The sequence below is a fragment of the Corapipo altera genome, unplaced genomic scaffold (genome assembly GCF_003945725.1).
Source record: "Corapipo altera isolate COAL_440 unplaced genomic scaffold, ASM394572v1 201, whole genome shotgun sequence".
Taxonomy (NCBI): domain Eukaryota; kingdom Metazoa; phylum Chordata; class Aves; order Passeriformes; family Pipridae; genus Corapipo; species Corapipo altera.
The window spans coordinates 1562133-1577682 of record NW_020884940.1 but is presented as its reverse complement, the minus strand read 5'-3'; the positions used below and the strand labels follow the sequence as shown (position 1 = coordinate 1577682).

Genomic DNA, 15550 nt, shown 5'->3' with positions numbered 1-15550 from the left:
CCAAACCCTGCAATAAAAATATGCAGTAAAGGAGAGCAATAAATGTAAAGAGATTTCTGCTAACGCTGGAGGGGATTACTGAAGATGGAGCAATTTTAAAATTCTTCAGCCTGTGCCAGAGCTGAGGATTTGCCTCTCTCCCCTCTCTGTCCCCCCTGGGCTCACCTGGAGAACAGCTTTTTGTTCCTCGCCACAGGTCCCGAAGATCTCGTTGCGCTGGCTGAACAGCTCATCCATGGAGTCTTTGTGCCGAATAATGTCGATGGAAAAAGCCTGTAGGAAGGAAAGGTCCAAAGAAAGGCAAGAAATCAGAGCTGAGCCCAACCTCTCCCCCCAGCTCAACCTCTCCCCAGCCCATCCACGAGATCCTCCTGCCAGCACTGGGCGCTGCAGAGACCACGCAAAACTCATCACAAGTGTCCTGTGGCCCACTGAAAAATCTGGCTGGAAATGCAGATTCCTGCCTGTTTTTCTCATGACTCATCTACATCAACCTCTCTCTTTCAAAGACCTGAAAACAGCTCTTAAAATGAGGTATAATCACTTCCACACCCAAGGTCCTCACCAGGGGAAAAGTTCCATCATCCATTCGTTAGCAAAGATGTTATCCCCCAAAACAGTGCTCTCCAGAACTGCATCTACCAATAACTTTGCCATTCCCAAGGTCCACACGATTAACAGCTGGAAGCTGAGCTCAATTTAACTTAATGTTTGATGGTTCAGTCCCCCCACCCTTATAACACTCTTATTTTCCTTTTTTTTTTAAATTTTAAATCCAATAAGCCTGTGAGTTGCTCTGATTGCCCAAGCAAAGGGAAGAAAAGGGCCGTTTATTTAAAGTGCACGTTCTTTCAGGCATGAGCTCATCTCAAAGATATAAAAAAAACAAAAAACCCAGCGCCTCTCTTTGTTCCACGTCTGGCTGCTGGGAGGGAACTGAGGAGTCCCCCACTGCAGGGAACAATGAGCAAAAAGCAAATGGAAAAGCACCCTCATTAATCAATATATACATTTTTCTAAACCCTTCCTGCTGCCAGCACCAGCAAGATCCCAGCAGAGCTTGCTCCAGTGGCCACACGGAAAGGCTTCCAAGGGAGCAGCTCTCTCAAGGTGATTCCTGGTAAGAGCACCCATCTATCCCTAAACAGCTCCTGCAAACGGACAGGAAGCTTTTTCCTTTAGAAGCCCAACACTTAATTTCTCTAAATTCTCTTTCTCCTTTTTTTTTTTTTCTTTTCCTTTCCAAGGACAAGTGTTGCATCTCTCCCGGTGCTCTGGGCTTGGCACTACACACCCCAGAGTAAAGCTGCTCCCTCAAATCACATCCTGTGACCCAAACCACATCCCATCACCCAAACTGGGCCATCCCTCCTCGTTGCCCACCCCATCTCCCCCACCATGAGATGCACACAGACCTTCTGCACCTGCAGCTGAGCCGTTGTCTGGTCCTGCTCCAGGCGGATGGGACCCAGAGCCATCAGCTTCCGCTTGGTCTCGGCCACCCAGGCCAGCTCTGCATCAGCTGCCTGCTCGTACTGGCACACGGGAGAGGATGGGCAGTGGTTAGTGATGGGCAGCAGGGATGGAGCACATGGAGAGCTGGGGATGGTGGGAAAAACAGAGGGACCCAGCGGGACACGGGAACAAACGCCTCGCCCCAGGCACACGGAGGTGGGGAGGAGAAGGGACATCAGGGTGGATGCAGGTGACTCCTGCAGCTGGTTTTGGGGCATGTTGGAGCAACCACCTTTCCCTACACCCTCCCTGCCTGCAGGGCAATGGACATCCCTGTAAGCAGGAGCATTACGCTTGCAGGATCAGTTCCATGGACTCAGCACTCCACGTAGCAAGGGCAGTTATTCACTGCACTCCACAGCCTCTGGCCTGTGCAGGACAAGCCTTTTTGGGGAGGGCTGTTCGCCTGGAACAAATCCCTGTGCTCTCACAGCAGGGGATGATGTCTTTCCAGGCTTGAAAGTCACCTGTCCTTGGTTTTACACCATTTACATCACCCCTGTCAGCAGAAGCCTGTAGGCAGGATAAATGCAGTGCTGCTCCAGAATTATCCCATCCCAACCACATGCAATGGGACCGGTCAGGAAACAGCCCTGCTGCCACGTGCTGCTGCTGTGGTCCATTTCTTGGCATTCCCAATGGGATTTGGCCCTCCTGTCTGGCTGTGCTTGCCATCCCTCTTGCTGCCATTGCACTGTACAGCTGGAGCAGCGCCGAGCCTCTCGCTCCCACTCTCCCAAGAAAACCCATCAGCCTCCAGCGGGGTTATTAAATTACCTGTTGGGACCTCTGAATAGCAGCATCGATTTCTTCCACCCTCTGCTTGATGGTGTCACTGACCAGCTTGTAGCGCTCGTTGGTGTCCGACACGAGCTTATCCAGCCCCTCACGGGCTCGCCAGGGAACCAGCTCCAGGAGAGCCCGGCTCACCTCGTTCACCGTGTCCAGGACGAGCCTGTGCTCCATCACCTCCTTCTTCAGCTCCTGTGGAAGGCACCCATGGACACGTGTCCTTCTCAGCAGGTGACCTCCCTCTCTAGCTCCTCCCCGGCCTCTCAAACAAGGAGCAAACCCCCACGAGCTCCCACCCTCGCGTCCCCATCCCGGAGCGCCGCTCTCCCAGCGCCCACCTTCTGCCGCTGCTGGAACTGGGGGATCTGCTCTCCGGCGGGGGACTGTGTCCCACTGGAGGCCAGCTCATCCTCCACCTTGCTCATCCACCCAGTGAGCTCCTCGTGTGTGGACTGGAACTTGGTGGCCAGCTGCCGAGCCTGCTCCAGCGTGCGCAGGGCTTTGGAGCTGGCGGCGGTGATGTCGGAATAGCGGGTCTTAATCCCGTCCAGCTTCTCCTGGATCAGCAACACCTCCTCCCCTGTGAGACAGCGGCGAGGGGTAAATGATGCTGGGTTGGGCTGCAGGGAGGTTTCAGTAGCCACCTGCCCTGTTCTCCTCATTTTAAACACCTAATTCCACCCTCATTTCTCTTTATATTCATACAACTTCAGCCTGTTTTTACAGCCAGGAAGCTACTCTCTCATTTTCCACCAGTCAGAGTAAAGTCCATCTCTTCCTTGGGATAGGAGCTGCTAAAACTGGCTTTGCCACAAGCTCCAAAACCACACCAGCTCAGTTCTCGACTAACGTGTCACAACTCCAGGAACAAAAGGGCCGGTTCACTCTTTACTGCTGTTTCCAAGAGGACATGAAAATGCATGCCAAATCCTTTGTAATCACTCTTCCTGCTCCACAGCTCCCACAAGGACAGAGGGCTGTACATCTGCTCTGGGCAGACCACATCTGAAGGAAATGCATCGCCCCGACCTTTCTTCCCACTCATAAACATAAACTCACACCCACGTGGCAACAGCAACAACTGCTCAATATGGGAAAGCAATATTAGGAAAGGGCTGGGGGTATTTTTAACCTCTTCCCATGCAATTTGGCAGCTGGATGCAATGAGAAAACCCTCCCTTGTACTGCAGGGTTGCTCAGCTCCGAGCATCTCCCCGGCAGCGGTGGGAATCACCCGCTCTCCAGGCTATGAGGCTGGGATTTGGGACCAACCCAGTCCCAGGCTGGAGCGTTTTGTGGCTCAGCATCCAGGTCTGGAGGTAAAACAGCTACTTTGGAAGATTCCAAAAGGAAATTAAGACCTGAAGGAGAACAGCCTCCCCTGAACAGTGATCACTGCAGAGCATGGACTTCCCAGGGAAGAGCGTGAGGAGGACTGGGGGCTTCCCATGCCAAGATTTTCATGTTACCTGTGGTTTGTTTCAGAAGAGCTTGTCCGTTTCTAATGGCTTGGTCCACATTCTTCTTCCTGTTCACAATTTCCTCATTCAAAGCCTGGTGGAAAAGGCAAATCTGGGTTATTCTGCTGCAGGTAGATCCCTGTGTCCTGCCAGCCAGAGATTCTACGAAGAGCAGGAACTTCCCTACTGAGTATAGGAAGGGTGGAGAACCCATCTGATAACTGTCCAGTCATCCTGCTACAGGAATTATTGAGCCTTCTGGAACCCAAAGGCTCAGATCTTAGACAAAACCCATCCCAACCCACTGGATCCAGGTTACCAAAGGCCTTACCCTTGTATTAGACAGACCCTCACTCTTGAGAAGAGCCTGCACAGCCCCAGGAGAGGAAGCAGAGGCTTCCTTGGTGGCCAGCCCAGCTCCAAAAACCCACCAGGCTTTTCCAGTTCTCAGTCTTGAAAACAGCATCCAGCTTTCCAAAGGCACAGGGTGGCCAAGCTGGCTCAGACATTGTTCACAAAGCAACTGAACTATTTGAAGTTTTCCCCCCTTCCTTCCCCCGGGGAAACCCATTTTTGGGGCCACAATTATTGTTTATAACACATGAAACATCTTTCCACTTCTCCAAGCCTCGAAGAAGAGAACCAGCAGTGGAACAAGCTTCGCAAAATTGAAGTCAGACCAGAAACAAAACCAAAACCAGATAAATGCAACAAAACAAACAACATAAACATGGAAGAAAAAGGGAAAATACCAGCTGGTCTGCATGCTGCTTCTGCAGGACGTCCCGTTTGTAATCCTTTACGGATACCGAGCCCAGCTTGTCCTCGACCTCAGCCAGCCAGTTGAGCACTTCCACCTCCTCCTCCCCAAAAAGCCTGGCGTTGGCCAGAGCCTGATCCAGCAGTGCTGCCTTCCGGCAGCACCGGTCGTGGACCTCGCCGTAGCGGGTCTGCAGAGAGTCTAATTTCTCTGCCAGCAGCCTCTGCTCGGCGGCACAGCTCAGGGAGGAGAGGGACTGCCCGACCCCGACCGCCCGAGACACGTCGGCAGCGTGGCTCTCTATCTCTTCCTCTAGAGCCTGAATGGCGGGAGGATAAAATGGACAACAGAAAGGAAAATGAGTGAAAAATGGATAAAATAAAATAAAATAAAATAAAATAAAATAAAATAAAATAAAATAAAATAAAAGCAACGTGAAAGGGGAAACAAACAACGAGCGCAACTGAAGGAATGGAGGAGACACAAAACCCGCCTGCAAATGGCATCAAAATTAAAAAGAAACACAATGGGAATGTTTTTTTCTGTCCAAACCCAGATATATTTGCTGTGAGGTGCAAAGACATTGGTTTAATGTTCACCCACACTGGTGGGCCAGGGTTTGGCAGCCTTCTCCACACGTAAAACAGCCTGGGTAACTCCTCCAACACTTGTGCGTGCCAAAAACCCCCTCGTTGTGGTGGCAACAACCACCAGAGCAGGACCTGACACTGACCACCTCCATCCCATTCAGGCACAGGTCCTACCTTGTGCCGACTGATCTGCTGCTGGATTTTGGCAGTTTGGGTACCAATGGGCTCAGAGTTGGCCAGTTTCTTCTCTGTCACCGACAGCCAGTCCGACACGGGCTCTGTGGTTTCGTGGAACTGCTTTGCCAGGACCAAGATGTCCTCCAGCTGCTTCTGCCTGTAAGAAGGAATAGTAAAATAAGAAGGAAGTAAGTGTTCAAGGCCAGGTTGGACAGGGCATGAAGCAACCTGGTCTACTGGAAGGTGTCCCTGCATATGGCAGGGGGTTGAAATGAAATGGGCTTTAAGGTCCCTTCCAACCCAAAACAGTCTGTGACTCTATGATTCAGTGAAAACACTAAGGAGCAGCTCCCCATTGGAGCCAGGAGTGGGAAGTAGCTTCAAGAATTAGAAAGCAGGAAGTAAAGCAGCCCTGTTCAGAGCAAGGTGAGACACCATGTCAGGCAAAGACAAAAATCAACGTGGAGAAACTGCAAATGGAGTTTTTTCCTGCAGCTGTGCCTTTAGGATCCAGCTTATCCCCCTTGGGAAGATGGCAGAAAGGCTTCCCCGCTGTGCAGCTTCTCATGGAACAGTTTGGGCTGGAAGGAATCTTTAAGATCATCTAATTCCAATCCCCTTTTATTCTATCCCTATCACTATCTTGATGATCCCTTGACACACTCAGCTTGTGGTCAGACTCTTGGTGTTTTAGGGCTGCTGAGTTTCTGGTCAAAGACAATCCAGCTCCAGTACAAGTTCTGGATGGACAGTCCAGCTTGTTGTCAGTGACTAAAAACACTGAGAGGGTTCAATCCAGCCCTCAGAAGTGTCTTCATAGCCTCAAATATCAGCTTAGGTAGCAACAAGCAACTCATAAACAAGATTCTGGTGGCAGAAAGGTGTCAACAGGATGTTAATGCTTACAGGAATAAAAATAACATCCCTCCCCTGCAGGGAAATTATTTAATCTGAGCTCTTCCCTGCCATTGTAAACCACTGTTATCAGCTTCAGCTCCCAAACAGCCTTTGATTTCCCATGTTTTCCAGCTGTTTCCAGGTTTCCAGGATGTATCTGTGCAGAAATCTCTGCCAGCTTCCCGAATGCTGTAACCCCGTGCCCCGGTGCGCCGAGACCTGCAGGATGAGTTGGTCCCAGTCCCTCTCACCTGGCAGCTGCCCGGCCCAGCAGCCCTGCCCAGCGCCGTGCCAGGCTCTCCAGCTGCCCCACAATCTTCTCCCGATCCGCAGGCTCGGCCGACTGCGCGATCCGGTCGCCCTCTGCTTGGATCATCTCAACGGTGGCTTTGCGATCGTCCAGGAGCCGCTGGAGCAGCTTTGGCATCACAGAGAGACCAAGGAGGAGCAAAGTTACTGCACTGGGGCAGCAGAAACGATTCCAGCCCTTGGAGAGGCCAGATCTCTAATTGTGGCTCAGAACCACCATCAGCACAGGGCTTGAGACCAGACCCGGCCCAGGGGGAACAGTTCTGCCATCAAAACCAGCCAAAAAAATTATATAGTTATATTATATTACATTATAATAACAGCATGCTTTAATTTGGTCAGCCCTGAAGTGGTCAGGCAGCCGGACATGATGATCATTGTAGGTCCCTTCCAAGAGAAATTTCATTCTATTTATTCTATTCTATTCCCTTTCCTTCACATTTTCCTTTCCTTTTTCCTTTCTCTTTTCCCTTTCCTTTTTCCTCTCACCTTTCCTTTCCTATCCCCTTCCCCTCCTTTTCCCCTTACCATTCCTTTCTCCCCTCCTTTCTCATTTTTTCTTTCTCCTTTCCTTTTCCCTTTCCCTCTTTCACACTATTCAAACCACTTCTGTGCCAGAGAAGTTTTCCAAGCCTTCCCCATCACCCCACCCACCCACCAAACTTACCAAGTTCTTAACTTCCACTTGAAACACATTTCCTCTTCCAACTTCAATAGGTTGGACCCAGGCTGGGTAAGAATTCATTTCTAAAATACTTCCCCCTGACCACACTTGACCTTCCCTCCGCCCGCTCAGAGGGGCAGGCGCCGGCCCGGGCTGTTATCTCTGCAAACACTCCTCGGGCCCACTCTTAACACTTTGAACATTCACTTTGTCCAAACACCCAAACCAGCCCCTACACCACCAGCTTGCTCCTGACACAGCGGAATTACCGGCACAAACAAAACCCAGGGCTGGAAAAACACGGCCGACCAGCAAAACCAGCAAGCTTCAAGAGGCAGCGGGACAATGAAGTGACGCGGTGATTTAGGTGATGGAGATACTGAGTGTGGGCAAACGAGCTGCCTGTGCCTTACACTGGGATGTGGGCAACCAGGATCCACCACGAAAGAAGCAGGTTTGTGGACATCCCAGCTGGATCCCCAAAATACTGTTTGGCTGTCCCAAGCTCCCCCCCTCCCACTGAGCCACCCACCACCGCCCTGTGCTCGCTCACCTTCTGCTCCTGGATCTGGGCTTTCACCACCTTGTACTCTGCAGAGGGAGGTTTCTGGTTGGAGATGAGCTCCTCGGTGTCTGCCAGCCAGCTCAGCAACGGCTCCAGGGCATCCTGAAACTTCCCGCAGTGCAACAGGGCCTCTTGCAGCTGAGCGACCCGCTGGGCCACCTGCACCCCAAACACAACCCCACTGCATGGTCAGGCTGGAGAAATGACCATGTTGGAGCCCCAGTTCCCTGTCCATGACAGGCTTTTTCTACCAGACCCCAGTGGTGCTGAGAGAAACCAGTTACAGCCCCTCCCCACGCTCCCACCTTCTTGTTGAGGGTGTTCCAGCGGGTGTTGATCTCTTCCATGTCATGCTCCAGCCCCTGGACGTCACAGTTTTTCCCGGCGCTTTGGATGAGTCCTTGACCAACTCCATTGACTTGTTGTAGTTTAACCTGGAGAGGATCCACTTGCTCCTTCTGGAAGAGCTGGAGGTGGAAAGGGTGGGAGAGAAAAGGTATTTATAAGCTGTAAGCTGCTCTTCCAGCGCCTCCACCATTCCATAGATACAACAGGCTTTCTTTTCGAGTGAAGATGTAGTACCTACTTGCACTGATTTTATTAGAATTGTGCAAGTTTGCTTAAACTCCTCCCTCGCCTTGACCCAGTAACACAAATGTCACAGGAATCTGCTGCTGTGGAGCACAGCTCAGGACCTATCCACATCCACCCCTGCTTTTAAATGGGTAAATCCCATATTTCTGAGCACTGGAGTGAAGTAGAGAGAGAAAACTGGGCAAGAAATGAGAGCATTGGCTGCAGCCAGCCATCAGATTGGGAAATAACGCTCCTGGGGAAAAACCCCAAGCAATTCTCACAGCGAAGCTATTGACAACGGAGACCTGACATCATATGAGTTTTGTTAACCACGAAATTACAGGCAGCGAGGAGCTCACTGTATTTCGAAAGACAAAGGCAATAGGCAATTAATGTGCGAGTCGTTTACCACGGATTTGGCACGGTCCAGCCTGGGAATCCTGTGGGGAAAAGCTTTTTAAACCAAAAAAGATTTGATAGGGAAGGGGGAGGAGAGCAAATGAAGCTCCCCATTGTCAAGAGAGGCAGCAGGGAGAATCCTGTTTCTGCAGAGGAGATAAGTGCTCTTTATCAGAGCTGGGGATCTGCTGGAACCATGAGGCGCCCCGTGCAGGGTTCCTCTCCAGAGCTGCACAGCCTGGTCCCAGGGGACAAACCTGCTGTATCCCCACAGCAGATAGCCCAAGCCCCCAAAAGAGGGAGCAGAATCCTTCCTGGTTTACTCTGCTCTCTTGGCCCATGGGCCCATGCAGAGCACAGGTCACCCCGCACCCAGTGTTGGGCAGGATCGGAGCCCTTGGCACTGTCGCAACATTTTCCCGTTGGAAAGCAGAGGGGATGGCAGCCAGCTGCCTGCTTTCTCAAGCGTGCCTCCTCCTCGTGCCCAAGAATGCATGGACATGGATGGCAACAAAAAATTCCCACTTGGATGCAAGATCTCCCCCAGCAGAGCAGCAGCTCGTGGAGGGTCCAGCTCTCCACATCGAGCCATCGCTTTGCCTCCGAAGAAGCACAAGGCAGGAAAAAAACCCCAAACACACCAAAACCCCCTCAAAACCCCCAAACACAGTTCCCAGCAAGAGGCGCTGCTTTGACTTTCTTTGCCTCATTTCCAAAGAAAAAGCTGTTTCTTCCCAGCAGAGCTCAGCAACCAGAAGGCAGGGAGGTGTCCCTCCAGGACATGAGCAAAGGGTGAGCTGGCAGACACTGTCCAGAGCTGGCTGCTCATGGATAATTATCCCACAGTTATAAGAAATAAATGGTGATATGGAAGCACCGATTCCCCGGCTGTTCTCCTGTTACTGTTTATATATGGAGTTGCTGGTTAGAACAGCCAAACCCACAAAAGGATCAGGCTGATAAGCCTGGCATGCCGGGCTGGTCCAAGCTCTCTGCACACTGCAAAACAAACTCCAGGGCTCTGAAGCAGCCAGGCAGGGAGGGAGCCCTGTGGAAAACCCGGACATCCAATCAGGGGTACCTGTAACACAGGTATCAGCCAGCCTGAGAACCCAGTGCTCCATGAGGATCCCTACACAGACAATCTCACCAACAGCCTGAGGGTGAGCGTGTCCAACACCCTTGTTTTCCTTTGCTCATAAAAGATTCCAGTGATTTAGTTCATTAACCTCACTGTGACTCAGCTCTGAAACAAATATTTAACGACTGCCCTGTGCCAGGCAGGAGAAGGCGCAGAGCGAGGTGTCCTGCCCTGGACAAGGGCTGGACAGACATTTTGGAGAGCAGAAGGACATCTGCTCCACCATACCTCCGCCTCCTCCTCACTCCCAGAAATGCTTCCCAAAGCATCCCCTCGATTTCTGCTTCCCTCATCTCCCTTAACCCCAGCGCTGCCAAGCACGGAGCTTGGTGAGAACTGGCATCACCAACAACCTTTGAGCAAGGGGAAGGTTTATGGGGTTAACAATCAGAGGTGCTGAACCTAAAATAAGGGTCCCACCACCAAGGACACGCAGAATTTCAGGTAACAGACAACACCACGGAGAACCCAATGGCTTTTCCCTCGCCAAGGTCCTCTCTGGGTGCCCCAGATTGTGCTCACATGGACCCCCCATGTGAAACCATCTCTCCAAAGCCCCTCCACGTGTGTCTCTCCAACGGGTGGTACAGCCCAAAGGATGAGTAATTGCTACCAAATCGGGATTTTTGGTGCTGACTAACTTCTGATGTCTCCTTAGTGATAACTTCTCCCATTCCAGATGGCAGGAAATCAGCGCTCGGCTGTGGGAACTCCACCACCGAGGTCTCTCCAGGCAAAAGCCACGAGCACGGCACAGCAATGCAAATCCCCAAACGCCAGAGAGAATATGAGCCCCTTCCCATGTGCCTTCTGAGCCTCAGCACCTTAGTGCTCGCTGGAAAAGCTCTACAGACAGCGATGACTGCACAAGACAGGAATTATTTGCACTTAATTTGTTTTACAGGTTTCTCTTTTCCGATATATTTTCTGCTTCAAAGATGGGAACTACCCGCCCAGAGTCGGTGAGAAGGTTTTTCTGAAGTCTGTGATTTCCATCTGAGTGACCATAATGTACTTTACTAAGCCAAAAAAGTATAAGACAATAGTTGAGGTCATCGAATGTCTTTTGCCTACCCCACTTATAAAATCACACAATTCCCCCTCCCCCCCCGAAACCTTTTGCCTGACAAATTCAGGCCACTCTCAGGAGGGAGAAGGCTGTTCTGAAGCCTGAAGGACACAGATCGTGCGTTACTGAGTGGGCTCCCATCTCCCACCCACCCCTCGAGTGAGGAATAAAGCGATTTCTGCGCCTGAAGCCCCCGGCTGCGAGCGCCCCAGCAACAAATACCTCGTTATCTGGAACGAATCCATCTGGTAGAGCAGGAGGCCCTTCTGCGACGAGAGCAGCAGCGAGGGGTCCCTCTGTGCCCGCCGGCACCTCTCCCTCGCCAGGGCACAGGGAAGTGGCACCACCACAGCTGGGAGGATGGAAGGCGTCCCCCAGTGCGGCCCCGGGGAGGGTTTGTGAGGTGGGTGCTGCAGCAGAGGGTGACCCCAGCAGCTCTGGGATGGTGGATCCCTCTGGGAGGGGTGGGAAGGCGAAAGGGGGACCCTCCATGCCTGGTGGCATGGAGGCACCATCGTCCCAAGCTGCCACCTCAGCTGCGGGTGCTCTTGCAGAGGGGTCATCCTCCAAAGCCAGCACTTCGGTGGGCAGGTGCTCCAGGATGGGCGGCACAACCATGATGGCAAAGTCATCTGTATCCCCCAAGGTCACTACCAATGGCACGGGGTCACCACCAAGATCCCCAACACCGGAGACGAGTGGATCAGCTGCTTGTGGTGGCACAGTGGCAACAGGCACATCAGCAAAGGGTGGGGGGGCTTCCAGAAGCTCCTCCACCATCAAGGACATGGCAGTGGTGGTGGCCTCCGGAGGTTCCTCAGCATCCATGGTAGGATCCCCAGTGGCTGGTGGTGTCTCCTGAGCCTGGGGCTCTGGGACAGCCACATCTCCTGGTGAAAGTGGGTGGGCTGGAGAAGAAAGCTCCCCAAAATCCCATGGGATGGCAGGCCCTGCAATGGGTGATGTGCCAGGAAGCCCTTCAGGGGCAGTTGGGCTGGCAGCACACGGAACCCCCTCACCCAGCCCTATGGTACGGCCCCAGCCAGGGGCAAACAGCAAGTCCGTGTCCCCTGGCTGCAGGATGGCTGCTGGTGTCCCCCCATGTGTGACAGCCACCTCCATGGGGGGCCCCTCAGTGCAGGCAGCCCCTTCCGGAGCCATGCCCTGGCTCTGGGAAACCATTTCCCATGGGAGGTCCTCAACAGGCACCGGGAACGTTGTCAGAGCCTCAGAGCCTGGCTCTGATGCAGAGCCAGTGTGGAAAGGCAGCAGAAAACCACAGCAAACATCCCCACTCCCTGCCAGATGAGTCCAGCCATCAGCTCCACTCCCTGATCCCAAATTTGTGGCTTCATCCTCAGAAACCAGTTCATTGCCAACAACCCAGCTGGCAACTTCTGTCCTTCCAGGCAGAAGGTGATGGGTCCCAAATGGATCCATCCCCTCAATGCCAGCCTTACTGTGCTGTGGGGGAGACCCCAGCTCCTCCACCACTGTGTCAGGAGCTGGGAGCTGGCAGGGGGACACTTGGCCAGGACAGGTCTCGTTGGGAAGCTGTGACACTTCCCCATCAAGGACCAGCAAGTCTTGTTTATCTTCATCCCACCCCACTGGAGCGCCGGGGTAACCAGTTCCCCCCAGTCCAGAAGGTGGATGTGTCCCTGTCTCAGGAGATTGCATCCCACCAGCCACCACCACCGTGCAACTGCCCACCAGTGGGTCAGGATCATCCTCCTCCACCAGCACTGAGGAGCCTTCTAGGAGGGATCCTGGCCCTGTGGTGGCCACGGGGCTGGGGGAGGCCCCTCCATCCGAGTCCGTTGGGGTGACAGCCAAGGTGTCCCTTTCTGAGAAGGGCTCTGTCAGTGGCTCCAGAGTGCTCAGCATCTGCGAGCTGCAGGTGACATCAAAGTCCTCCAGATCCGACACAACGGCAGAGTCTGAAGCACTGATGTCCAAAGGGGCCCTGTGCTGACACCCTTCGACCTCTGACCCGGCCAGTTTGGTCAAATCTGGGTCCAGCACCTCTGAGTCCACCAGGGAAACCTGAGCCTCCAGGCAACCAGTGACAGCCCCACCACAGTCATTCTCGTTCAGGCACTGCTCTTCCAGCTCCAGGAACATCTGCACAGAGTCTGTGTCAGACAACTCGGGGCCTGTGGGGCTGGCTGAGCGCTCCAAAACTGGAGCAAAGTCTTCAACTCCACACTGCACCGCTGTGTCCTCGGTACAGCCCGTGCTGCTGGGGAGGGGGCTGCCCACACCCCCTGGGGAAGTGCAGGACTGGGAGGTCCCTGGGCCGGGGGCAGAGCCATCCGCCAGAGCAGCGGACTGTTCCCTTTCTTCAGAAATATCTGCCAAGCAACAGCTCTTCTTCTCCTCTGCCACCAGAACAGCCTTTCCTCTCTCTGACAGCGTCGCCTCCTCCCACTCCTCCATCATCACCCAGCGCTCGTCCTCCTCAAATCTCAGCTCAGACTCCGTTTTCTCCCTGAGATTGGAGGTGATGAGAATATCCAGTCCCGCATCCAGCAGCTCCTCACTAAGGCACGGAGACAGGTTGACGTTCTCCACTGTAGAGTCCGACCCGGAGGGCTCCAGGGTCTCCTGGTGCCCATCGTTGAAGTTTCCCCTGATGAAATTCTTCCTGGCTCTTGGCCAAGTGGCACTGGGGAGCCGGCAAGCCCTGGCCAGGTTCCTGACACGGCCATCACCGGCGTTCAGCAAGGCCTGGCGCTCATCCCGGGGACCGTCGTACCCATCCACACTGAACTGCTTGGTCGTCAGAGCCTCGGCTGTGCCAGATGACTTGGAGACGTGCTCCAAGGTGAGAGACTCGGACATGGGCTCGCCATGGTCGGGCTGGCCTGGCTGCTCGGTGAGCATGGCACTGGAATCCCGCTTGTCCCGCAGGGAAGGGTTGGAGGCGCCCGCTTCTGACACCTCGCTCAGCGAAGCCCCCATCCTTTCCGCGAATTCGGTGAAGTTGGGCGGCATGAAGGATTTCCATGACCGCCGGTTGACGTTCTCCTTCCTCTCAGGGTTTGGTCGCCTCTTTGGTGGAGCTGGCGCCGGCTTGGAGACGTCACTGCTGAGCTTCAGCGCGTCAAAGATGACTCGTTCATCCAACTTTTTCGGTTCTGGCGCCCTGGACTCGAAGACGTTGGCAGCTCCCAGAGTCCCGTTGCTGGATATGGTGCTGCCATCCCCCTTGCCAAGGGTGCTCTTGGAAAGTTGGTTGAGCTTTGATCCCTGATCGATTTGCTCATTAATTCTCATTGTGTCGTATATCGATCTCTGGGGCACGTAGCAATCCTCTATATAACCATCCTCATCCTCGCCCTTCCCCAGGCAAGTGCGGTTCTGCCGTAAACAGTCTGGCCGGCTCAGTGGTTTGCCCATACTCTCGTCCTTATGGATGACGGAACTGCCCCGGCAACCTTTCGCCCACCACGGCAGGAAGCATCACATGGCCAGCAGGTCCCAAACCCACTGTGCCAGACTCTAATCCCAAAGCAGTGACCCTATGGGGATGGGATGGTGCACCGGCAGCACCGTGCCGGCTCAGCAGCCCGACCGACGGTCCCGAGCCGTGAAACAACCCATCTCATCCCCCAGACCCCCCTAAAAAACCCCATCCATCAGCAAGTCATCTGAACCCAACAGCTTCGATAAAATATTCCAAACGGTTCAGCGACAGAAACGGCGGAAGAGTTTGAAGCTCTTGAATTATCCTGTCCGTCCTTCTTTACTAACAAAGGCACTGCTTGTCCCGGCCGCTCAGGGCTGGCAGCACCGAGCGGCTCCGCGCGTTTTCTGCCCAGCTCCAAGTGCCGTGGGAGTCCAGCTGGTCCGAATTAGCCTCTCCCCCCGACTCTCGTGTTTTCATTTGAACTGAGCTTGTCAGCGGATATTCGTACAAGTTTAAACACAGGAAGTTCTTCATTCAGGGCAAACTCGGAGGTTTCCTGTCTCAAAAACATGATGGCATTGTTGCTCCCCGTCACCTCGCCCGGTGCCACCGGGAGTCACGGAACCCCCCCAAAATCCAGCGGGCGGGTGCACGGCGGCAGCGGCACGCCGCGGAGTCCGGCGGTGCAGCAAGGCTGCTGGGTTCTTCGCTTTTTTTTTTCCGCTTTCTCCCCAGGAAAAAAAAAAAATTGGCTATAAAACGCATCCAAAAATGGCAAAGGGACGGAGCGGGATGGAATCCCCTGAGTTGCCTCCGGGAGCCGGCGGGGGGGACGCGGAGCAGCCGCGGCTGGAGGCGGCTGTTGCCGCTGCTGCTGCTGCTGCTTCTTCTTCTTCTTCTTCCTCCTCCTGCTCCTCCCGGCCCCGCTCGCACTAACTTTCCCGGCGGCCGGTGTCGGGCTGCGGCGGCTCCGCGCCACCGGGCGGCCCGGCCATGGTGGGGCGGGGGGCGGCGGGGCGGGCGCGGGGCCGGTCCCCGCGGCGATGCGGGGCGGACCGGGGGTGGGTTGGGGTGTAGGGGCGGTCACACACACACACACACACACACCGGGGGCCGCCCTCCCCTTCCCCGCCGCTCTCGCCCCCTTTTGTGCGCGGCTCAGCGGCCGGGCCGGGGGCGGGGGGCTCCGCGCCGCCCCCGCGGGCAGCCCCCGGCCGGCGCGGC

At 54.3% G+C, this 15550-nt stretch overlaps 1 protein-coding gene across 25 annotated transcripts in view; it reads right to left on the bottom strand.

Moving 5' to 3' along the window:
• Positions 1-15550, bottom strand: part of MACF1 (microtubule-actin crosslinking factor 1) — a 139299-nt gene that overhangs the window by 24593 nt on the left and 99156 nt on the right. For 20 of the 25 annotated variants that reach the window (XM_027661207.1, XM_027661208.1, XM_027661222.1 and 17 more), the window contains 10 exons: positions 8035-8196; positions 7718-7888; positions 6443-6609; positions 5292-5451; positions 4520-4846; positions 3777-3861; positions 2646-2887; positions 2293-2499; positions 1416-1535; positions 166-273 (listed from right to left, as the gene is read on the bottom strand). In XM_027661207.1, the coding sequence (XP_027517008.1) occupies positions 166-273; positions 1416-1535; positions 2293-2499; positions 2646-2887; positions 3777-3861; positions 4520-4846; positions 5292-5451; positions 6443-6609; positions 7718-7888; positions 8035-8196 (1749 nt within the window). The remainder of the gene's footprint in view (positions 1-165; positions 274-1415; positions 1536-2292; positions 2500-2645; positions 2888-3776; positions 3862-4519; positions 4847-5291; positions 5452-6442; positions 6610-7717; positions 7889-8034; positions 8197-15550) is intronic. The other 5 variants (XM_027661218.1, XM_027661219.1, XM_027661210.1 and 2 more) reach the window with 1 other exon arrangement.